Source organism: Danio aesculapii, chromosome 19, assembly GCF_903798145.1.
Source record: "Danio aesculapii chromosome 19, fDanAes4.1, whole genome shotgun sequence".
NCBI lineage: Eukaryota > Metazoa > Chordata > Actinopteri > Cypriniformes > Danionidae > Danio > Danio aesculapii.
In genome coordinates this window covers 24,442,756-24,469,432 of record NC_079453.1, presented here as the reverse complement: position 1 = coordinate 24,469,432, position 26,677 = coordinate 24,442,756, and the positions used below count along the sequence as shown (strand labels likewise).

General features: G+C 37.0%; 1 protein-coding gene across 1 annotated transcript in view; it reads right to left on the bottom strand.

The window, feature by feature from the left end:
* Positions 1-26,677, bottom strand: part of rnf19a (ring finger protein 19A, RBR E3 ubiquitin protein ligase) — a 46,229-nt gene that overhangs the window by 18,642 nt on the left and 910 nt on the right. Inside the window, exon 2 of the mRNA XM_056479317.1 lies at positions 6,266-7,103. Within this exon, the coding sequence (XP_056335292.1) occupies positions 6,266-7,103 (838 nt within the window). The remainder of the gene's footprint in view (positions 1-6,265; positions 7,104-26,677) is intronic.

The following is a 26,677-nucleotide window of genomic DNA, read 5'->3' as shown; positions in this document are numbered from 1 at the left end:
CAAAAGATGCTAAAACTCTGTTGTGCAAAGCAGTTCTCATTTGGGTCAACTGTTTGTTTTCCACTGGAGAAAATCCTCTTTGACATCTGTTTCCTCAAACAAAGTGTCTTTTGTGATTAGAGTTGGCCATATTTCTACAGGAGTCTGAGTGTGTAAGAGTAAACACGATGCTGGAGAATCGAGACGCCCCGCGTCTGATCTACAATGAGCGCTAACAAAAGACAGCAATGTCACAAGAAGGACAGTGATAGCGCAAGAACTAAAAGTCAAACAGGATTTCTTCTCCAGAACACAAAGAACGCCCTGCATGTGCCACACAGCATGAAACATAGCACAAAGCCTTTCCGCTGAGTACAGAATAGCTTTAAACAACATTTGTCTTCCAAGACAGCAGACCCTCAGCCAAGCCTGCGGTGCAACAATGCAGAATCAATGCAACTCACACCGTCTGCTGTTCACATTAACTATTAACGTGCACTTGTAATGTAACCAACAGAAAGTCTTTCCTCAATATAAATTCATTCAGAACTGTATGACTAGATTACAATTTAACTGAATTAGCATCTTTATACATAATTGCTTATTTTGTTTCTGGGGAAAAAAAAAAAAAAAAACTACTAGCTTTAGGTCCAATCCCAATTCTACCCTTAGCCCTTCCCCCACGTTTTGTGCATCACGTGAAGGGGTAGGGGTGTCCCAATTCTCTTTATATTGAAGGCGTAGGGCTAAGGGGAAGGGCTAGATAGCCCTCGAAAGAGATTTTTCAGGGTCACACTCAAAACCAAGGGGTCATAAAATTTCCCAGAATACACCAGCTGCATAGCTGAACAAATTAGTATTTTTTTGTCATGATTACAATTTTTTACAACAAACAAACAAACGTTTTAATTCATTCATAACCACGTTTGTGTTTTACAGTCATTCTTTATAAAAAATAAAATAATTTTTTTTTTAAATAAAACAAAAAAAAGAACCTTGTTAAAATAAAAACCGCTAAATTTCGCTATCTATAATTCGTAATAGTTGCCACATTATATCGTTATGATAACATGATATTGTTGCCTTCAGTGATTTCCTAAAGATAAATATAACAAAAAAAATGCAACTAGAGTAACTACAGCAGTCACGATTTCTCATATGAAGCGATGACATAAGATGACATATGCAGGTGTTGTAGTGGTGTCCCATTTCTTGAGTTGTCACCCTTCCCCTTCACACTTCGTTTGAGGAACCAAGTGGAAGGGGTACAAAAATAGAATTGGGATTGGGCCTTAATATTAGCAGTTAATGAATTGATTCGAGAAATGGGGGACTTCTTCAGAAGAAGATTAATCCAGGCCGCGTGCATTCATAAAAAAGTGATTACAAAAGCAAATTTTATCTTATTTCCCCATTATGTCTTCTGACTGAGTTTACTTGACAATCTACTTGATTTTGGGGGAACTAAGATATGCAAAGGACCAATCCATACAGAAACAGATGATTTTCCAAACAGAATAAAAACTTGTTAATTAAGAGAAATGAGGATATTAGACTAGTCAGTTTTCATTAAAAATATATAAATTATCAATTAAATTTGATACAACAACAACAACAAACAACAAAAAAATCCCTTAATGAATTTTCAGCTTAATAAAAACACTGTTTTACTTTATAAATCTAAGAATAAAATCTAAAAATGGTTTGTTCCATTTCAGCATTGATGCACAGAAACAAACTTTTGAAAATCTAAAAGACATTTAAATAAAAATGTTGTTACACTGAAGTGTCTGTTTGAACTCACTTTTCTCTGGTTTGTGTGCATCTGATGTCGGTCCCTTAATTACAAATGCTTTCAGCAACACACATAAACCTGTTTTATTCAGTGTAAAAATTTCCTGGCTCATCATAAATCAGATCATAAAATTTTGCTACTTGAAACAAATTAGTTGCATTATTCTTGCAATTTTATTAAGTAAAACATCTTATTTAAAAAGAAAAGACTACCATTAAAAGTAATTCAATGCATGACCGGTGCTTGAGCATCACATGGGGTCTGCAAGTAGCCATAATTGCCTGTCTTGATTTTTCTCAAAGGGGGAAGGTGGTACAAAAATGTGGTAACACACATGCAATGCGTCTTAAGGTACAACTAATCAATTTCCAGAAATGTATGATTTCACTCCTCAGTAGATTTAACTGCAACCAAAGTTGATGTGACAAGATAACTAGTTCGTTTTTGCATCGTTAGGGCTTTGACATGCATAAAAAAAAACCTAGCCAAAAAAACCTAGTACCTAGCAAAAGCACCTAATCTTTCTGTTATACACACAACAGACACATCCTGTGACTGGTTCAATGTTGCCACCTGAGAAAATAAGCAAGTGCAAAGGATTACCAAAAAGGAAATAAGAAAACAGGCAGCTTAAAAGGTCATGTTATCATTAAAACACAGGGCACAGCATGACAAGATATGCTGCCAGTCTCTCCACCGGCCTGATAAAAGACTCCTTTCAAACCGGCAGTGTCACCGGTGTCAGACTTCCAAAAGCACTGATCCCAACACAATACTGTGCCACTGGCTTGTGCCAACTTCAGATGACGCCCCAGATAGATCTGGCTCAGAGTCAGAGAACAGCAAATAGTAAAAAGCTGAATCTCTGATCAATATCAAAGTGCAAATAAAACCTCCCTGGTCCCTGTTGCACAATTAATAATATAACCATTGACCAACATATTAAACGGGTACATTTAAATTACAATTCATCATTTTAAAATTTTAATTCTATTTTGTTGAATAAAGGGAATCTTCCTACTCCATTAAATCACTGTTTCCACAAAAATATGAACTGCCTCCAACACTAATGACATGAGACCGGTGCATTCATAATTTACATTAATCACAAGGATTAAGTCTAGCTTTACTTGTCAAAAGCTTGATTATAGCAGTGAATGTAAACATGCATATTGACACTGATAGTCAATTAAAAGCCGCTGTTTATACTTGCTCACACATTCACACAAAATGACCTCTACCATGTCTATGGCTCAAATGCCAAAACAAACAGCCAACAAACAAGCAAATAGACACACATGCAGATATAGCAGCTGTGGAAACAAATAGCAGCTGTGGCAACAGCGCAGCCATGCTGTTAAAAACCAGAGCAGCCATTTAAAACCAAACCAGGAGAGAGAAAAAAAAAAAAAAAAAAATGGAAACTCCCATCATGCTGCTAAAGAAACAAGATTTTAGCATCGTGCTGCACAGATGGCGTAATGCAGGGCTATCACACTTGATCTACAAAGCATTTATGCTATGTAATTTTATTTATTTAGGTTCAGTTATGTTCATTATCACAGGCAGTATTTTTTGAATCATTAATGAATGTTATTAATGATTAAAAATAACCCTGCATATATTAATATTATTATTAATAATAATAATAATAATAATAATAATAATAATACCCATTTAAAAAGTTGACTCACAAAAAACTAAAATTTTCATTACTTTAAATATTTCAGTTAACATTAAAATGTATTTTATCTTAATTTTTTAATTTGGCTTAGTTCAACTATAGAGTTCATTATTAAAAAGTGAAAGTGAATTCATAACAAAAATAGAAATGAAGTAAATGCTCTTCTAAACGTTCAATTCCTAAATCCAGTAAAAAAAATTTTTTATCAGTTTTCAAACTGCGCTACTTTTTCCATAATTTTAATTAAAGGTGCAGGAGGTGATCTGCCTAAATGCTAACTAGTTAGCATAATAGCTTTGAAACAGTCCCTGCTCAGCCATCCAAAGCCAAACCTCTTGAAACACAAACACGAGCACCTTAAAGACAGTAGGCAATCCCCTACTAGTTCATGTCATTCACCAGTTGAAAAACTTTACAGTACTTTATAACAATACAATTCTGAATGAAAAAACGTATTATATCCAACACGTTTACAGTTGTGTAGCAAGTAAAACTTCTCATAACGTGCAATATTTCATGCCTACAAGCGTCGCTGGTCTCACTCCCTCATACACTTTGTCCTAAAGCAACTACTGTATGCTTAGTGTCTGGCCGGCAGGGTGCAGGAATTACACTTATTACTATGCCACACTTGTAATCTATTTCAGACTGAATGTCCAAAGTAGCATGGTAAACAATATAGAGGGGGCGCCACAGGCTGTCATTGTTCGAAAATGAATATAATGTGAATATAAAACCAACTTCACCTCAGTAAAGCAGGCTAGCGGAATAGCACCATTTACTCATGTTTTATTGTTAAACTAAATAAAAATCTACATTATCCATGCTGTAAAACAGGGGTGTCAAACTCAGTTCCTGAAGGGCCGCAGCCCTCCACAGTTTAGTTCCAACCCTGCAGGATTTAAACAAGACTGAAGGACTCAATTAGTAAGATCAGGTGTGTTTAATTAGAGTTGGAACTAAACTGTGCAGAGCTGCGGCCCTGCAGGAACTGAGTTTGACCCCCTTGCTGTAAAAGGTCCCTTATAAAATTGAAAATAGTCACATCAATCTTTTTCCAGAAGATTTCAGTGGCTGAACAACACTTCTGTGTATATAACCTATTCGTAAAACAACAAAATCTACGTCAGCTTTACATGACTAAAATAGTTTTAAATCAGAGCATTACCTGTCTAAAAGAAATATTTCAGCCATGGTGTCGTCCTTCCTCCAGCATGCAAAAGTAACTTCAATATTGATTCAGGATTTTAAAAAGTTTTGATTCAGCATTTGTTTTAACTGCGTGAACAGAGATGGGCAGTTGTACAAATCTACATTTGCCGACAGTCAGTTTGGGCTACTTATTAGAATTATGAAAATCATCGGCCAGTCTTATGCCTTACCCAGAACATAAAAATAGATATTAAAGTGCACCTATGGTAAAAAAATCTACTTTTCAAGCTGTTTGGACAGACATATGTGCATGTATGGTGTATAGACTGTCATATTGGGGTGATATAAACACACCCAGCGCTTTTTTTTCAATTTAACAACATAAAAAACGGTGGACCAATTGGAGCGGTTTTCAGATAGACCGCAACTTTACGTAGGAGTGTGGTCCCCCCGCCCACCAATATTGATTGACAGGCACGTCATCATATCCTCAGTTTGTTAATTCACGTCCGCCATTTTCAGTGTGAGTCGAAGCGATATCACTAAAGGAACACCCTAGCTCTATTTTTAGATGCAAGGCTCATTGGGCTCAACACGAGCAATATTCTCCACATTATCGCTCTAATCGGAATTATTGGTTGTATCTTTAGGTAGGTTTGCAAACATGTGTACTTCTCATTGAGTCTACCTTATACTTCAGCCGTTTGCATTTCTCGCGATCCCAGAAGCTCCCTGTGATCTTAACTAGGTGCTGCTGTACCTGACGCTGTGCCATGCATTTTAGAATTCTAAACATAGGTTTCTATCAGGGTACACACAACGGCACGACGATTCGGGACACTTCATGTTTCTGCCACACCACAGAGAGTGTCTGGTGTGCCGTGTCGCGGCTTCGAGCGACGCATCCCGTGCCTCAGTCAAAGTTTATTCAGTGTGCGTGGTTATTAGTCTCTGTGTATAAGCTCGGTACTTGAAACTAGCACACAGTTGGCTGTAAAACTATACAAAGACACAAATGATTTTGTACTCTCTCCTTGGTCTGTGTCCGAGTCGTATATGTACAACGGATTGCTGATCCTTTCACTCCTGCTCCTTCTCTCAGTCTGCCCAAACACAGAGCGGGTGAGCTCATGGCCCCGCCCCCTTGTTACGTTGGCAGAAGGCTGAAACTAATCTAGATGTGAAGCAACACACCCATAAATCAGCGAACTGTGGACACGCCCCCAACATGACACTTTTTAACACATTATAATAAAAAAAAATCTGAATTGTGTTTTAAACTGAACCTAAACTGGCACACTCAGAAGAACCATAATATTAATATTAAATCATAAAAAAGAGGCAAACTATGTGCCCTTTAATACATTTAGAACCCTCACTTTAATCATTACCATTGGAACGTGAAGAGATTTTTTTAATCCGCACAACAAAAATGTTTCTGAAGACAAATCACCTACTGCACCTTTATTTATAATCTAAAAGATTCTATTTTTTATTTATTAATTTTATTCTTGATTATTTTTCATTTATTCTTATAATTTTTATTTAATTTTTAAAATCTTACCTATACCGAGATTTAAAAAACAAAACAAAACTGTGGATGACTTGCATGCGTTTAAAACATTATTATTAATTTTCTTTTAATATGCACTTACCCGCAGTCTGGAGCAGGGCACCATCGACAGTCAGGGTCCGCCACCAGCCAGCGGCGCAGCATGAACTCTTCATACTTCTCCATAAGCACCCGATCGTTGAGTATCATTCGGATGTCATGGGGGTTGAATCGCTCGGAGCACTCTGGGCAGCTGATGTTGACCCTGCTCTCGGATATCTCGATTCGGAGATACTGTCGGAGGCAGTCGGCACACGAGCGGTGGTGGCATGTCATGATGTCAGGAAAACGGTCTCTGGTGTGGCGCAGCAGGCACAGCGGGCACTCCAGCAGCTCAGAGGTGGAGGCTGAGGATGAGGAGCATGAAGACGAGGTGTAGGCCACACCGGCCGCAGAAAGAGCTGAAGCGTGATCCTGCTGCTGGCACATTTCAGAGTGCACGCTCTCCACGCTGGCAATGCCATCCACTCCGGTGGCTAGTGCCCGTGATTTGCGTGATTTGGGATCCCCGCAACGACGGCGAAACAGTGAGCGCAGCGAGATGCGCCGCTTTTTAGGAGTCTTCCGTACAGAGGGTAGACTGACGGACGAGGCGGCGGAGGGAAGGTCCCTCTCGGACCCCTGCTGCTGCAAACTCATCTCTCCGAAGGAGGCACTGTGGTTTCCGAAGGACTGGGAAGCGTCTACAGGGAGGGCAGGGGAGGAAGAGGAGGAGGGGGAGGGAGGGGAGAGAGAGGGAAGGGGGGACAGGGTTTTCAGAGGGGAGTGTGAGGTGTTAAGACATGGCGCTGAACTCTCTGCAAGCTGCTCCCTTGAGCCGGGCAGCTCAAGTTGGGACACACGTGTCAGTTTGGAGTCACCAGGCTGGATCTCGACCTGATCTGTGAGAAAAACACACCCGAGTTAGACAGACTGCACATCTTACACAGTCGAAGACAGATGATTTTAAATCGTTCATGTTGATTCTACCTTCATTTCTAGATGACAGCATACATATGAATACAATTATTAAACTTTACAAGCAACCATCTGCAGTTTTAAGAATTACACAAATAGTTATTCTATCAGATCACAGTACATTAAAAAGGTTAGTGGGTTTTTATTTTCATGGGCCATTTAATTTTAGAGATAACAATCAGTATGTTAGTTAAGAATGTCTATAAACTAGTGTGTACCAAAACGGTTACAAAATTTGCGTTTATAAGATAAACACCCAAAGCTTGCCACTTTCACCTACATGGATTACTGATTTTTTTTTTTTTCACGTCACCTCATACTTAATTTTCTTCAAACCTTGACTAATCAAAGGCTTTCTAGTATCTGACATGCCCCTCCTCACTTGCTTTTGTTTTGTTTGAGGGGAAGAGCAACTTTGTTTCAAAGCACTTCACGGGACCTTTAAAGCACACCTATTTTACCCCTTTTTCAAGATTTAAGAGAAGTCTTTTGTGTCTGTAAAGTTTCAGTTCAAAATACCCATCAAACTACTTACTAAATATACATTTGTGTATTTTGGAAATTTGGGGTATTTTGACATTGCAGATGTTTTTGTGGCCTGTGCCTTTAAATGCAAATGAGCTGGTTCTCCCCGCCCACTATTCCCACGTGTCAGAGCCAAAGAGATCGCAAACTGTTGCTATGATGAGTATAGCTTTTCCTGCTGTGTCTAAAGCATAAGAAGCACAGTGACAGACAAGAATGAAGCAGATCTCCTGTAACGTTTGTGAGAAATACTACAGTAAGAACTTTTCCCACGGTTATTTGATGTATTTGTTGTGGAGTTAATTCAAGCCTTTCTGCAACAAGTGACACAATGAGTCTCATGCATGCATGCAGACACGAACGTGTTCGTTTAGCTTTGCACTGTTTTTGCACAGCAAATGTGCCAGGACACACGTTAATATCTACTGATGTATGGACTGCCGTTAATTTAATGTACAAAATAAACCCGATTTAAGTCCTTGAATTGGGATTGAAGCGTCTTCTTTTATAATTGTACTGACATGCGGCTGTGGTGAAGAATTACGAAGCAATTTTACTGTCTTTAATACAAACATGGACCATTTCAGAAATTTTTTTAAAAGTTGTGAAACTCATTCTTAAGGTGCTGCTGATCACAGAAACCTGAAGAGATGGTTTAATCCCGGTTGCTTTGCACATGTCTCGTTAATATGATTATACGCATTATTATGGAGTCATGTTAATACGCAGCTGTCACAATTCGGTGGGCGGGAAAACTGTACTCCTACGTCGCTTTGTGGTGGGCCTGAAAATCACTGGGATTTGGATCCTATTTTTAACATCAAAATTTTTTAAAAAGAGACTTATTGTCTTTATATCACCCCAATATGACTGTGGACAAACTATACCCACACACAGTTCTGTTCAAACAGCTTACAAAAGATGATTTTCAACATGGGTGCCCTTTAAGAAAAAATTGAAGTATGTAGATCTGAAGTAGAAAATTGTCAGTGCAATAGCTTGCCTAACCCTGATGAACTTGATGTTCTTCTACAACTATAGTAATAAATGCCATGTTTACAGCTATTTAAAAAAGAAAAATTCCAATTGTAACACAAAAAGTTGACATATTTAAATCCCCTAACATATTATAAGCCTGTAAGGCAGTGTTTATCAACCCTGTTCCTGGAGGCACACCAACAGTACATATTTTGGATCTCTCCCTTTTCTGACCCATTAACTTCAGGTGTTGGAGTCTCTTCTGATGTTGTGATAAGTTGATTCAGGTGTGTTTGATTAGGGAGAGGTTGAAAATGTGTACTGTTGGTGTGCCTTCAGGAACAGGGTTGGGAAACACTGCTGTAAAGGATAGATTATGAAATGTTTCAAAAGCTTGAACAGTAAATTCCTTGACATCATACACAATTACATGGCTAGCTATAAATGTATTGGGTTTTTTTTTTAAATAAACATTAAGAAAAGGTGTGGGTTACAAAATAAGTCTGGTCATCAATAAAAACTCAACCAAACAAACATGACCACTATCATCTACCACTCCCATCTATCCATCCTCAAAATAAAATACAACAGCCCACAAGATAGCAGCCTTAAGTACAATGTGTTCAAGGCTGCTTCTAAGGTTAGAAACACGGTAGTGATGGGAAGTTCGGATCTTTTGTAACAGTCCTCCAATGTTTGGACTCAACATATAAATCTATGCAGTCAGCAATCATAATTTCAGTCAGTTAAAACATCAGCATAATCTGAAAAGTTTCTTACAAATAAGTTTTGCAACGCAACTGAAGCATGATTCACTTATTTAAATTCCATTACGACTTTATGAAAAACTTGCGTTTCGCCAGATCCTCTCATTTAAGCCATTGGTTTACCCGTGCAGTTGTTCAAGTTTGGTTCAGTCACAGCAGGCTGTCATGTACTATTTGTGTTCGGAGATCTGGTTAAAATGAAGGATTCATTCGCAATCAGGATCACTAATAAGAAAATAAAACCCATTATTGGGCACAAATGTTTTACATGAATACTTTTAGGTCTCTGCCCGTGTCGTATTTAATGCTGTCACCGTGTTGCTGTCATGTCCACTTGTTATTTTGCAGGAGCAACCGCGGGGACTGACTGGAGGAGGACTGGCTTGATCTGGTCAATGACATCAGGATTACCGATTCTGAGGTGCTGTACGGTCAAACACATGGCAGTGTGAAGTAAATGGATTTACTTCTAAAAGGCATACAGTAGGCTTATGTATTAAATACATTCACAAAGATGAAAACGTTTCTGCTGTAATTTTAGTTAGTTTCGGTTAGTTTTGTATGTACACAATACAGTTTCAGTTAGTTTTAGTTTTAAAAAAAACTATTTTTATTTTTATTTCAGTTAACGAAAATGTTTTTAAAATCTAGTTTTTGTTTTTTTCATTCATTTTCGTTAACTATAATAACCTTGGTACACATCCCAGCTCAACGTATTTCCAGTCTTCAGCTCATGAATTTCACGCTAAACAGCAAGTTTAAAAGTTGAAATTGAATCCTGCTGTCTGAAAAACACATTAAAACACTGCCAAGAAGTTTTCTGGAGAAGCACTGACTCAGTGGAAAAGTTGATGAAAGGCTGAAAACAGCATATTCACAGTAATGAAACAATTACAAGATGACTGCAGAACCACTTTCCAATAGGAAGTGACATCACTGATGCTGTACCAGGAAAAAAGAAACTTCTGCATGCCAGTAGAAGCCACAGAAACCAGGAGGGTAAGAAACTCGACACATTAAAACGGAGTGCGAAAAGAAAGAGAATGAAGATCCTTCCCATCCTCCGCATATACGTTTTCCTCTCGCCCTGCCTGCAGGCCTTTCACAAATACACTAGAGAGACTGTAGTCTACAAACACATCTGTTCTGTCTGAAAAACTGCTGAGAGCTCTTGTTTCAGACCTCAGCAGCACAGATGAATCAAAGTGCGAGATGGCCTTTTACTAAAAAGATGTGGATGTAGTCCTTAGATGAAAGAAGAAAGTCCAATTGATCAAATATCTGCTAAAGAACACAGATCAGAAAGATACAGCAGGTTAAACGCAGCATATTGTGGGGACAGCAAGGTACTTTAGCATATAAAAAGTGTTTGAAAAGCATGTGATTAAGTGTGAGCGTTTCAGATTCGACAGTACATGAAGAGATTAGTCTCAAACAAATAAGCACGCAGATATGAGGAAGTGACACGAGTCATATGAGCTTCCCAAAAATGCTGTATGCTCGTCTGTCACATGAGAGATCATAGGAATAGCAGGTAAGGCGTTTTCCACACTCTGACCTCATTGGAAGTTTGCATTAGATGTTTCTCTCTCTTGTGATCCAGGACTGTTCTGTCTCAAAGTCATCCCAGAAATACTTTCACCTCCCTGTGCAAATACAAACTCACTTTCCAGCTAGGTTTTTTTCTTTTCACACTTGTCATTTCAAACACACAAGAGGATTTGCCCATGTGTTTGAAGGAAACAGATAGTCAGCCAAATGAGTCCCACTTTACGGTCAGTGACATGTTTGTTTTTAGGCATTGCATAAAGAATTGTGATGCACAATCCCACAGAAACAATTGTTCTGCCCAAAATATTTTTCAGAAACACATGGTGGATTTGTGTACTAAATAGAAGTTAAAATAAGACCTAAAGCATGTCCTAAAACATTGCATGTTGTTATGATTATTCTGAAAGCACCTGGATGTTTAAGGAACTATGAAATCAGTTTAACTTTTCTCATAACCTGTTTATTCCGTTTTAATTTTCCTGCATTCAAATTTTGAAGACTCGGTTGAATTAATGGATTAATCATTACACTTTATTTTAATCAATTTGAATTGAGACTTCCGGTTAGCAATGAGATGGAGTAGAGGTGTTTTTTTTCCCTGCCGAGCTTCGTTTATTCACTTAAAAACCCCATTCTTTTTCAACTAAATACAAAAAAAAAATAGCTCAACAATTTATAAACAACAGTATTCATAAAGGATGGCATCTAAATACGCGAAAACATCCAAGAAAAAAAGCTAACGCAAAAGCCGAAACACCCGCAGCAACAGGTGAAGTGAACATGGTGGCTGTGTCAGATTTGCTGAAAGATCACAGAACTGCCTTGTTCAAAAGGTGATTTCAACATTGGAAGTGAAACTTAACTGTGTACAAGCCATGGTATCCAATCATGGACGGAGACTTGCCTTGCCTCACTAGAATCCCATGCTGAGTCATTGGATGAGCGTGTGGAACGGCTAGAAGCTTCTCAGCAGTAACGGAGGGCATCGCTAAGCTAATCAATTTGAATTATGAAACTGAACATTTAACAATTACAATTATGCAACAACAACTTTAAAATTAATTTTAGGAACTATATAAAAAAAAGTCTGTTTCAGTTTAGTTTTAACATTGTTAATATTTATTATATACATTTCTGTTCAATTATTCTTTTTTAATTAATGAAAAGAATTGTATAATAATTATTCCTATTCGTTATGTCATTTGCTTTCCATTTATTACAAAAACAGTACTGCGAGACACTTTTGGTTAACAAACTAAACTTAGAACCTGTAATTTTATTAAAAATAAAATGAAGAAATAATCAGCTGAATAAAATTTAATTGTAAAATATTCTGTGAAAAAAAAAAAAAAAAAAAAAAACTGTTATTACCACAGTTGCTAAAGACGCTAAATATATAAATCTAACATTATAATTTGTACAACCCATATTTATTTTTAGTCTCTTTTCAATAAATTCAGTTATTCACTCAACTAATTTTTATAGTGTATAATTTGAAGAATTATTCAGTGGCATATTTTTGACATATTCGACTGGTTATCGCCACCTACTGGTTACAATGCAACAATGTGATTGCTGCCTAAAAATGTCATTTTTGAGCATCAAGATAAATGATAATCATCAATAAACATAATTGGTTATATCTAAACTATAAACTGGTATCCCAGTACTTCTGTGTTAATTGACTATTTGTAAACTAAAGACTGAACCTCTCTTGAGTTTTGCATTTCAAATACAGAATTGAATGCAGCGATATGAAAGAATAATAAACATATGCAAATCACCATCATTTATAATTTATGTTGAGTGGTTGAGATTCCGATCTTCTAATAATTAACCGTGCAGCTTACACAATGTATAAATACAAAGCTAAATAAGTAGTGACAAAACACCTTTAATAACCTAAGAAACCCACCACATCCCGAATAACCAACCACGACTTCTTCAGTTATCATTTTACAGGAAAGCCTAAATGCTTTCATACATGTGATTTGAATGACGTGAGATGATCTCTGTGCGATCGTTACAAGTTCAGTAAAGTAAAAAAAATATTTAATAATCACGTTCCAAACGATTAATTGTGATCCATCTAAATCACGGATCAACCGTGATCCGTTACACCTCTTCATATCGTTTTAAATAATTGTGTGTTATTGTTTTTAGCTTTGTTACCAAGGACTTCATGTCTATTTAAAGCAAAAGAGATGGTGTATTCATGTATACATAAACCTACACACACAGCCTAAGTGCGTTACTTAACACACATTGAAGAAATGTAAATCATTGCGTGCATCTAAACTACATGGCATATCGCAGTGGTGTCCTGTCAAAACACACGTAAAAGACATGCATGAGCCCTTGAGACAAATGTCATGGCAAGCAGATAACGTTCAAGAAAGATAAAATGCCATTAACAGCCAGTCAAGATGCACATCACTCTCATTTGGTGTGCATTGCATTGCGCTCCCAACACAACAAACATTAAGTGCCAGATAACATCTGAACTATGGGTTTAGTCTTGTCTTGCTTATTTTAAATAAAAATTTCCTGGTTGAGTCAAAGTGAAACAAAAGTCTAAGAAAGAAATGAAACCGATTATGAGAGCTACAATGCAAAACAGCTGAATAATCCCAAAACACACCTACCTCGTCTAACCAGTGTGGTATGCTGTTTAGACACATCATATCAACATTACTCAAATATTTCTGGTTAATCAAGGACAATTTCCCATGCTGGATTCTCTCAGTGACTACAAAGACTATGTGTCTGGGTTTTGAACCCTTTGATCAAAGACGACTATAAGAACTACTAAATTACATATTAGTGAGCTCAGAGCCCCAATGAGGAATCATTCTGTTTTGTTATCATAACAAATATAATGGGAATAAATATTACGTTCATAAATAATTCAGCCTTTATGAAGAGAATGTGTCACAATGTTCAAGAAAATGACAAAAGTAGCAATGTTCCAGCGGGGGTTCTTTGTTTACCAAAGGGGTCTTGGGGAGTTCGTGTAAACACTGGAGGAGTTAATTACATCTGTAAGAGCTGCACAGAATTTCATTTATTGAGTGTAAATGCTTTTATAGCAAACAAACACACTGTACCCTAGAGACAACATACAAACAATCCAGGCGAACAAGCTGGGGCGAAGGAAAACCATTTCATGAATGTTGTTTCCTTATCACAACAATCATTTTTAACTACTCAAAATCTGTTTATGACCCTTCTAAAGAGCTGACTGCTTAATGGCCAGTTGACATACAGCATGTCCACTTTATATATAAAAAAAAAAAAAAAAAAAAAAAACCAGCGAGAAAAAGTTTAGTGGGGCATAGCTTTACACGTCATCTTTCCAAAAGTATTCCGTCAACTACACTTTAAACAACATCTGTCAATTAACTGTCCCAAGTGTTTTCTGTTCATTTATGTTTGTGTATTGCATTATGGGACTTTGATCTCTGCTCTGATGTTGAAGTTTCAACTCTACAGTTTAATAAAGTGACTTTTATTGCCATTTTAGTAGTTTGAAATAATTTGAATGTATAATAAATAATACAGAGTATTAAGTCTATTGACCTTATTCTTTAATGCGGAAGTGCACGCGTTTTTTCGATTGTTTTAGAACTTCCAATTCAGCTGCCTATGGGAGAAATGACTAGGAATAATAAACGGCAGAAAACGGTCAAACTACTTACTCTACAAACAAGTGTTTGCATGACTATACAGACAAAGTAGAATAATATAATGAGAAAATATCAGTTTGCAACACCAAGCAGCAAAACGAGCTGTTTTTAACGTTTAAAAATGAATGGAAGTGAACGAGACCGGAAGTTTCAAGCCAAAATGATTCAAATGTCTGCGCCCGCTCGTACGCAGAGAATAAGGTGAATATAATGATAGAAAATGTACTGGCAGATTATTACAAGGTTTTTGTACCATAATATGCAACTCCAACCCAGACAACATATCACTTTCAACTATTAAAAATGTTAAGTCATTTTTTTTAATTTTTCATGGTTAAAAGTTGTTGGAAGATAGATCAAAAACGCCTTTATGCATTTCAAAAACAAACAAATGTGTGGGGCAAAAAAACGAATCAAAATATGGACAACTACTATTTATGGATTTTTTTTTTTGAGTGTAGCATCTACATTTGTGTGCATTATTTATTGCAAATGATAACACCACAATTCTCTAATTAAATCAGCCATTTTGGACAAATAGCAAGACTAAATTATTCAGATATAGGAACCTGACGCATTCCAAATGTTATGCTGCCCTACAAAGCTATTTAAGCTTATCTTTCAATTACACAATGAGAACATCAAATATCAAAAGATGACATTTCTGGAAGTATCTAGTATACTGTAATACAAGGCATAAGGCTTTGTAGAAGAGATATTAGAACTCAATGGGACATTTCAGAATAAAGAAATAAGACGGCTTGACCTACAAAAAAAAAAAAAAAAAAAAAGAGGAAAGTTAAACCATAAAAGTAGCTTCCCGTTGAATGTACCGTTCAAATTTGCAACTCTCCCACATATGGAAGCCATTTGACTCATAAAACAGCAGCATCATAAAGAGCAGCTCACATGAGCGAGACGTTCAGAGATTTTTATGGCCATTACAGTCACGTCTGACTCCAAGGAACCAAGCAAACCAGCAAAGCTGCTGTAGTTTCCCCTCTATCCAAAGCGACTAAGAAAGAGCAGCCAAAGCAACAGGCAGGGTGGAGACGCCACCACAGTATAAAGGATCCCACCCTTCATGCACCCCCCCCCCTCCCCTTTCTTTTGCCTTCCACCCCCTTTTCCAGTCAGCTGAGGGCCGGGAGGAAATGATGTCAGCAGCGAGGCATTTTGTGAAGCAGAGTTCAACTGCATGTTTGTGTGTTCACCAAGAGACCAAATAGGCTTTTCTTCATCAGCACAATTGCTGATTATGCCAGCGAGAGCGGTTGCCACTGTCCCAGCTGCTTCAGGACGGACACACACACACACATCTCAGAAGCTGGCAAGAGTCTTGTGTGTGGCTCAAGAGAAGCAGGCATGTGTATAGAATGCAGTGGGATTTCTGTAATGAGCTTATTAAAGCAATTTCCGTGAGCATTCTTCACCGAAGACAGACTTCCTCACCAGGACAACATGCATTCGGTCGACTCTTAATGCTGTCCTTCAACTTCCTGATCACTCACTGTGTTTCACCTTGTGATATCCACTTGATATTTATACTGGACACACACCTTTGATCAGATATTAAGCCTGACATGGCAAATCCAAAAAGCCCTGAGCTGCTTTCCAAACTGCTGTCAGCTGAGTAGCTAAAATAAAAGGCTTATTCAGGATCGGTTTAATCCGTCTCCATTCCAATCTAACCAGGAAAGAACCCAGCATACTTAACTAGGACAGGTGGAACTACAACCAGTAGTGTTCAATGAACCTTATACAATATTTACCAAGCAAAAAAATGACCTCTGTTTAACGAGCGGCGCCGTGCCAAAAGACATAAAACAAAAATAGCTCAGTATCCTGTGCGTTTACATATAGGGAACAGATTGAACACGAGTGCTAAACATCAGCATTTCAGTTGGCAGTGGTAGGGAGCAAATAAGCAGAGATGCAACCAACAGTCCAAAGTAGATCTCTCTAAACATCACTTCCAGTAACAAGCTGCTTTTCCAACAAGTACAAGAGTTTTGAGATGGATGTCACAGTTCATGATCACACTTTATTGTGCAAGCTGCTGTACAGGGAGATGGACTCACTGAGGGAATAAACATGTCCTCCTAAAACGTTCTCTGGCTCAATTCAGTACGTGAAGGTACAATTCATTTACTCTGGTGGTTTGTTTGCCCAGAAAAACAGATATTTAGGATAATCATTTATAATGTTTGTAATGTTGTATCATTCTACTGACTAACATTTTAGTAAGCCAAACAATTGAAATATAAACCCATTAATACAACAAAGTCAGATATTCAACTGGGGTGCGTTCACAAAATTGATTCTTCAAACAAGTTTGCAAATAAGATTAAAATACCTGAATGAATTGGTCAGTGATTATGGTGTGTGCTCATATTTGTTGTGCAAGAAAAAAACAATCAACCGCTAAAATCATGATCATCAATGCAGCACCTAAGTAGTGACAAGCCCATGTAATTAATATTCAATTGTCAGCCATTTGAGAATGATGAAAACTTGTAGCAGATAAAAACGTTCGGAAATTATACTAAATAACTTTCATATTTGTGGTCCAGGCTCCATGTGTCAAATGTTTAGTATTTAGCTATTTATTTAGGATGCTTTCACACCTAGACTTTTGTTTCGGAATCTGGCACGTTTTCCCAGTTAGCACGGTAGTACGGAATCCAGCAATAACGCTCGGATCTGCGCCAAAACAATCGGTCCTAGGCCGCCTGAATGAGGTGGTCTTGGCTTGATTGAAACAAACTCTGGAGCAGATTGATTGTAGTGAGAAAGCAATAAGATCCGAGCCAGTCTGTATCAAAGTGTATTATGGATATATGTATATGGCTATTTTAAAAGAATTATGAGTAGGGCGGGATGTCATTCCTACCAGTAAATGTGCGTTTCATGTCAAATACACAAGTGAAAGCATGCTGAACTATTAAAGAGAGCTGTTTATCCATTAGGAAAATTGATTGAACTGCAGTCTTGGTTTATCAGTTATTTCTCTCTATAAATGTAAAGCCTGTATTGCATACGCCAACTGCCATATATGAGAAAGTCTTACCTCTGATTTATATTTGGTGACAATGTGTGTGGGTGTCACCATTTAAAATTAAAACGCAGCTTTTCGCTTATGATGTCTTATTGCACATCATCAAATTAAAATAAGGACGCATGACAGCTGAACTGGACTCTGCAAAATAAACTTTGAAACTCTGACCAATGTGAGAACTTATTCGCATGTGACTTCTTTTAGTTATTTTGGTCCGTTTAGAAACTTTACCATGTGAAAGCGAACCGCACAAAGACCAAAATACAACAATGTAACAACTTAAATCCCTGTTTCGGAACAAGAGAATCCAACCACAGGTGTGCAAGCACCCTTACTTTTACCTTTAGAGCAGATTTGTAACATGACAGCATTTAACTTAATCCTGTTATGTTATGCATATGTTATGATATTTAAAGTACTTTTGCACAAAAAAAAAAACTTGATATCAGAAAAAATGGTCTGCATCTCCTGCACTGCATCAAACCACCTGCATACTAGCTGTCAAGAGTGTGTTTGTGAATGACTCCCATAAATGACATAATTATTAATTCACAAAGAAATCTCTCAATGAGTATACTGGCCATGCTTATCATATCAGATGAAGTTGTACTGAAGCTGGGGCGTTACCCTATCAAAGTATGTTTGTATCTATAGGTTCATACTGGCATCTTAAGTATATTAGCACTTAAAAGTGTGCATATCAGTCAATGAAAAGGACGAAACAAAATCTCTTTGAACCCCATAGAAAAAGGTACCACCACCACCCCTGACAGTTTTTATATCTTTATTTCCCGTTTTTTTAAAAAGTCTGCTTTTTAATTGTTTTAAATAAATTTTACATTATTGTAATTTCGTTCAATTTAATAGTACTCTTGTTAAAAAATATCAGAAACTGCCATACTTTGTCCATCACCTTTGCTTGAAATGATAATCTAAATCCGGTTTACAATAATAAGTCTGCCCTCTACCATGTAGCCATGACAACTCCTGGATGGATCTTGGATCTTGTCAGATCAACAACAATCAAATGAAATACTTTTTCCGAATCCAAGCCACTACTCATTTGAATTGAGAAAATATTCCTTTATGACCCCTTTTTAGTCATATCACACATTAAAGGGGAAATGAAGCACTCAGTTAAGCTTACATTATTTTGTACATTGGATTCCACTTTAATGAAAATGTATTCAACAAACTCGATTAATGTAACCATTTAGCAGAAAACGGCATGTTTTACTATAGCTTTTATACCTAGGGTGCCGCCATCTTGGAATATCGCTGTCAATGTTTCCTCTAGGATTTTTTACAGCTGTGGCGGCAAACTCTGTTGGGCCTTTTACACATCTATCAACTACCTGCGGCGTTTTTTCATTGACAAATGTTGTGAGCACAGTATTACAAGTCGAGATCGCAATCATGTAATAAGAGCATGCGAATCTTTGTGCTCGAGCGCCCATTTCCTCTGTTCGTGCTCTCAAATACACGCTGCTCAAGTGCAGATTTTTTTTTGTGCGCTCTCAAATAAACGCTGCTGAAGTGTGATTTAGTGCGCTTATGTAACGAGGAATATTTGTGAGTGTCTCCAATAGACCCACAGAGCAGCATTAATGAGTCCTGAAGTAAAGTGAAACTCCAGCAAGATAAAGTCATTGTATGCAGAGCCATAGACCTTTATCTATAAATAAATTATATAAGTATGGAAACTGCGTTCGTTTAACTGAAAGCTACGTTGCGTTTGCTGGCCTCACGCATTACATACCTGTCAGTCAGTCAGTACGTCACCTTAAAAAGTTAAACAAATAACGCACAGCAGTACTATGATTACAGAAAAGTTTGCGTCGTTATAATTCACTTATCTTTTAACACGTTTTGGTGCGATCATAACCCTGTATTTAAAAAAAAAAAAAGAAACTGTAATGTAGCCATGGAGGGATACATTTTGGTGTGGCACCCCGCCATGGAAGCACTACTACCCACAATTGATCAAAATCAAGATTTCAAGTAGCTTCTTTCCAAACACAGGTGTCACCATATCATGACACGGAGCAAGATTAACACACACTAGCTAGTCAATGATAGGGTAAATGCTGCTATAGGTTGAGTGGCTAATCTAAAGAGAGCTTCACTCGGAGATCCTGAATGAAGGATGGAGATTAAGACGTTACCATGTGATCCAGACACAGCCAGTTCAGCTGGCCTCCACAGGTCATTCAGCAGGAAGATTTAGCTCCAATTGATGAGGGCTAAACACAGACTTTCTATATACAGTATGGCTGCTGTACACAATGTCTGTTGTAGAAAGAGCTGAAAATAACGACTGTGTACGAGCATGAATGCTGAAGTTTAAAACTAAACTCTACTGGCAACTGTAAGACAAACAAACTGAGACAACTGTAAAAATCAGTGGAAAATGTGGCTTTCATAACAGTGCATCAGAAGCCTTCATGTTCCGGATATAAAGTGTTCTAACAAAAGCGAAAGTGCGTGGATCAGATTTATCTGTCGCTTTTAGGAAATGACAGCTTTCATGCTGAATTACGTAAAAGCACAAGTGGATTATGTGGAAAAATTCTGTATACCAAGACAATAATATCAGCCGTGTATACTCCTACATAAAAACCTAGTGATTCATGTTCATGGTCCTTTTCAAAAGGGCGGCTTCTGTTTGCAGCACATGAACTAGAGCCCTGCCAGGTGAAAACTCAAAGCAATGGCGTTAGACACTATGTACACACTTCCTATAACAAACACGTGTCTCCCTGGATTTCCTGAACAGTATTTCACAAGACACGGTCACCACAGCAGTAAAGGAAACACCCTCTTAAAGGAAAACGGGCTGTGAACAGAAAAGCATTTTCACACAACTTAAAGAAAACAGTTATGCAAAAGCAAAGACAAATGGCTAATATTGAAACCAAAAACCTTACGGGATGTTTAACTATATAAGAAAATTAAGCACAATAACCATATTAGAATGCACTCACTTCACTACGTTTTGTTCATAAGCATGTGCTGCAGTTCTCTTGAATGCTGCTTTAATGAACAAACTATACAAGCAGATTGATTCTGATTCACTGTCAGCACTTTTACTCTATTTAAAGTTACCGTTCCTGTGTATCATTAGTTACAGGTGTGGTCTTCTCTTTTCTAACACATTTAGAATTAGTATTATTACACTTTTATAATAATATTTGAAGTAGAGATTTCAGAATATATGCGCATTGATCATAATCAAGAAAATCACTATAAAATACATTTTACACATGGGCTCATTATAATCAGCCCGTGTTTGAAAAAACTTATTTAAAACCCCTGATTTACACTATAAAAGTAAAAAATAATAATAATAAAAAAAGGTAGTTCTTCTCATTAGTTACTGAACTTTGATAATGCCTTTAGTGCTTATGTTTTGCCCTGGGTTTTTTTCTTTTGTATGCAACAGTATGATAAAAAAAGATGACTTTTAGCATTTAATAAGATGTAGCTGAACCAAAAGCTGATGAACCAAACAAATGGTCACAAAAACAAAAAATAAACATAAATTTGCCATAAAGCAGCATTTATCGTTAAGGGTGCAATCATATTTGATTTAATTGTAGTACAAACTTATGGATATAAAAAATCTGGTATCTGTACAGCCCAGTGAGAAGGGGCCTTTAATCAGTATTATCATAACCAATAAACTGTCAGCTCAAATGCAAGTCGTGTGAGAATTAAAAAGTAACTAGTCATTAGATAAGTGGCTGCAACACGGATTACTGCATTGTGGGGGCTTTTGATGAATGCATGCATTAACACTGCGGTCACTTTAATGAGGCCCTGACCTCTGCACACAAAGAATTCATCAACTACATTACCAAATTTTTTCCTGGAAAAATTAATGTACTGTGTTAAAACACACAGGCCTTAGGAGTACTACAACAACATCACTTTCCATTTTGAGGCATGCCTGGCCTTCAACACGCACACACAACTCTTATTAGCTCAGTTTTGTGTGTGTTTTGCAAGCCACCTGATTGCACAGCATTTCCAGCTCAGGCATAAAGCATTCATTGTCCTCCAACTACACAGAAAGAAACAAGCCCAAGACATTGATTAAGGTCAAGAACAAGACCGTGGGGAATTCGTAAACAACATAAATACACACAGACCTCAGAACGTCAGACTGGTTTGCTCTAACAGAACTTCATCACAACTTTCAAGTAGGCATGTGCCGGTATCACATTTTCATGCTGCGATTAATTGATTGAGCTTTTATCACGGTATACGGTATTATCACGATATTGTAATTTTACTAGAGAAACAGGTAAAAAAAACACAAAAAAACTTCAGTTTCGTCAACTTAGTAACTTTAATAACTTTTTAATTAACTAAAAGTACTTCAAACATTTAAATACAAATAAATATAAATAAAACAATACACAATATAAAAGTAAACTTGAGCAATTATATCAAAGTGAATGTGCAAAGAGAAACCGTCTTCGATCAGCAATCGTGGAATGAACTGCCAACTATTCCAGCATGTTTTATGCAGCAGATGCCTTTCCAGCCACAACCCAATATTGGAAATCACCCATACACACTTAATTAACACACACTCATACACTACAGTCATTTTAGCTTATTCAATAATAAACATAACAAAAACTGCCTGCTAATGCATGGGTAAATCTTCAAAGGGAACAGTGTTACATTTTAACCTTTCACCTCATCCTGCTTGCTGTTTCACTATCTAAACAATGAAAACATAATATAAGTCAAATTTGTTTCATTTTGATATTATGATTAACAGACACCAAACAGCCTCGTGTAGCTGCATATTTTTATGAGCATCATCTTCACACTGCATATTTATAACAAAACAGGGCTTAAATATAACTGTCTCCTTTCATTTCCATTGAAAAGAATGAACTTTACCCTGTCTCTTTTGCAGAATATCAGTTTTAATAACCAATAATGGCCATTATAACAGTATAACGTGCATTAAATTTAAACGATAAAGGTAAGCAATCAGTCAATGTGCAGAATCAGTGTATGTGGTTACATAAATTAATATATTAGCTTATCTTTGCACTCAGCCAAAACAGTTAACTGAGAACAAGTGATTCAAAAGACATAAGAATTGTTAGATAGAGACAACAAGATGAATTTAATATCACGTTTAACAACTATAGTGAGATGAGATCACCCAGCAGATGAACTGTCTGACATGCACTATACACTCAACTGGGGTTTATGCTCACCCGCTGAACTAGTGGCTGCAGCTCTGGGCAGAGAGTGTGTGGTCACGTGATTTGCGTTTTTAGCCGTGTACTAGAATGAACAGAGAACTTTTCAGAATCGCTAAATGAAACGCCGGTGTATTTCCCGCGAATTCTCTGCGCCTCCCTTGCGTTTCTTCTCTCTGACTCTCGACTATTTTGACAAATACACACAGACGACGAACGCTCACACGGAGTCCAAACTAGGAGTTTGTGATTGGGCCAGCCCAATGTCAATACCGAAAAGAACCAATGGGCTGCAGAGTGTCACATGGACCGGCCCGGTCTGTCTGTCCGGGAAAAAAAGCATCTACTTTCAGAGAGTCACAGATCACAGCAGCGTCAATCAATAAGGCAGAAAAAAACGATAGGCTGCTAAGCCTTTTATGGGCCGATCAAATCATAAGACGATGATCAGCCCGGCCCAAAAAGTACGTCGGCCCACCGGGAAAGTGCCCGGTCTGCGTGTGAGGATTATAGTGCGGTGGCAGCGGCGGCACACAGTGCTTCTACATGTGGGGATTGTTTACATCAGAGTGCGCATCAGTTCTGCGCAGCATATACGCAGTGTTTCTTCAAGCGGTTGATGGAAAATAAGCTAAGGCGCGTTCTAAGAATATAAATTCGGATCTATTATTTTTCCACGGTATTTTGAAGTGCCCGCGATAACAATATCGTGCATATTCATTACCGTGATTTATCGCATTACCGAATACCGGCACAAGCCTACTTTCAAGCTTCACTTTTGATCATCCAGCTAGCCAAAACTGGTCTAATAACCAAAAGCAGAATGTGAGATCATCCAGATATTCAAAATCAGAGCAGTCAGGAAATCAGAATCCCAATCCTATATAAAAGACCGCTGTGCCTTAAAGTATGTGTACAACATAATAGTCAGAAATATTCATAATGTTTTAACATAAACATTACTTTCACACATAAATATACGTATGTTTATGAATCAATGACAAAAAAATAATTATGCATCAAACAATAAGTGGCTTTAAATTGAGTGTTTTTTGTTTTCCCACATTACAACGCATCCCGATTCATTTATTTTTAATCAATTTATCCACCTACTGACTATTCATCATTTGGACCATCATCTAATGACATCTGCAGAAATGTAATTTAGTGTAACAACAGTTGTTGTTTTTTTTTTATAATTATTTTTAGGGGTTTTTCACCTTTATTTGGAAAGCACAGTAGAGGTTGCAGACAGGAAAGCATTGGGAGCAGAGAGAGGGGAAGGATCGACAAAGGACCTCAAGCCGGGAATTGAACTTGGGTCGCCGTGAGCACCATGGTGCTACATGTCGGCGCACTTAACCACTAGGCTACTGGTGCCGACAACTACAATTCTTTTACGAGACCATTACCTGTTCCATCATATTTAGAAAAAGAATCATTTGATAACATTTCACATTTAATCGTCAATCAAAATCACTATACTTTGCCATTATCCTTTAAACCATAAAGTTTTGCCAATTTTTAAGCAAGAAACTATTATTAAATGTAAAAATACATTTTATATGACAACTTATTAACCTTAAAAACTTTACCTGCATTTAACAGGCATTCTACATGTATTATTTAAATTTTGCAAACATTAGTCAACGCAGAGACAAAGATAGGACGCCTGATCTTTCATGCATGTTCCCTGTGTAGCTCTAGCACAGCAGCAGCACTTGACAAAGTAATAGATTTGATTCCCTGCGAAAGCAAGAACTGATAAATTAATGATGTCACTTAGGATAAACATGTTCACCAAATGAATAAATATAAAATATATTAATTAACATGAAGTAAATACATACTGACATGAGTATTTTGAAACTTTTTAAAAACTTTTTTTCCATGCAAATGCCATTCCTTTGGGTTTTTTTTTTTTTTTGTAACAATTTCAAAAACACTCATCTATTGAAAAATGCCTGCAGTCAGCATGTCCCTCTGGTGATCAAAATCAGACCACATTGGTAGACACTGAAGTAAGCCAGTCCCAATTACTAATCATCCAAGCACAGTTATTTGATCTAATCACAATTATTTTCAGATCACCATGACAAAAGTGCAGCTTAAACTCATCACCTTTTGCCAATTAAGGGAAATGTAAACATTTTGGTCATTGATGAATGCAGGTTAGAAATTCCTGCGTTATGGATGTGACCGTAGTAAAAATGAAGTCAAAATTCAAAACATAAATTAACAGAGAAAGTATTCGTTAACATTATATTAAAACATCTGTTTATATTATCCTAAACTAACCACAGAGTTATGGGATCAGAAAAAGACCAATCTGTAAAAAAAACTGTATTATTTAAATGAGTAAAATAAACATGCGTTATGGATGGGACCAAAAAAAGTCTGCGAGTTTACTGTATACAACATACTTCGTAGAAATTCTGTGAATTAAAATGCACAACCCAAAAGAAATAATGCTCATCAAAAGGATAAGAGTAGGCTCACTAAAGATAAAAAATAATAAATTTTTATTTTATTTGACTTTTTTTTAGCATTGATGAAGAAAAAGCTTCGTTATGGATGTGAAACTGCTCCGTTACGGATGTGACAGATGTGAAATTGCCATTTGTGTGACTTTGGTAAATCAAATAGAATTATTTGAAAACACAGACAGACACATTTTTGGGTATTTTTACACTACTGTAAATGCAACATAAAATGGGTTTCACTATTTTGGTGAAAACTTAATTTATGTGAAGGTTGACATTTGCATGAAATTGCTCAAGTGTTAAAAATGCTCTGTTTACTGTTATTTAGCATGGGTGGCCATTTAATTAGGTTTCCAAGTAAAATATCAAATATCAGCCCATGTGTTAGGCTTACTAGTCAATGACATTAGTAAAACAAACCAATAAATCATTCAACATCACAATTATTTGCTTTAACGTTACAGTTTGTTTTATTTGGTTTTCTTGGATCAAATATGAAAATAGCGTGGGCCACAGTCAAAGTTGAACAAAAAGTGAATTAAATATGATTAAAATATTTTGCACAGCATTAAACAAACAAAAATATGGGCCAATTTAATAATCTTTTCAAGTAAATATAGAGAGAAATCGTGTATTAGGCTTGCACTGTACGTGACATCAGAAAAACATACGATTAAATCATCTTAATTATTAATTTTGATATAACATTTTATTCAGGTTTGCTAGGAAAGTGTTAATTTAAAAAGCAGAACAAAATTAAAGCCGAACAAACAGGTTTCTTCTTCGAAGGATTAAAAAAACCGCAAATGGGCCTACTTAAACGAATGATAACACTAGCAAAGCAAAACTATTACATCGTTAATCAAAATGATCTGTCTGACAATTCACAACTACGCAAATAAGCAGAGAATTCATGATCCTCTCTTGAGGCCTACGCTGAAGATAAGCTGCTTCCATGTAGGATTTACATCATCGTGATCCTCTATTTCACTACTTCCCAAAATGATCAAAACAGACGCCACTTCATTTTTGTGATGGGTCAGTATGTTCACTCTCAACTCATTTCTTTACCTAAAACCTCAAAAAGTAACTAATATGTGGAAGTGGTTGCTGAACCAATATTTTTCACCTCTAAACCAACAGTTTCCATAAATCTGAAATGAAGTCACACCACTTCCAGCTAAGTTTGAACCCCTGAAGCTAGTTAGCTCATTTTCACTAT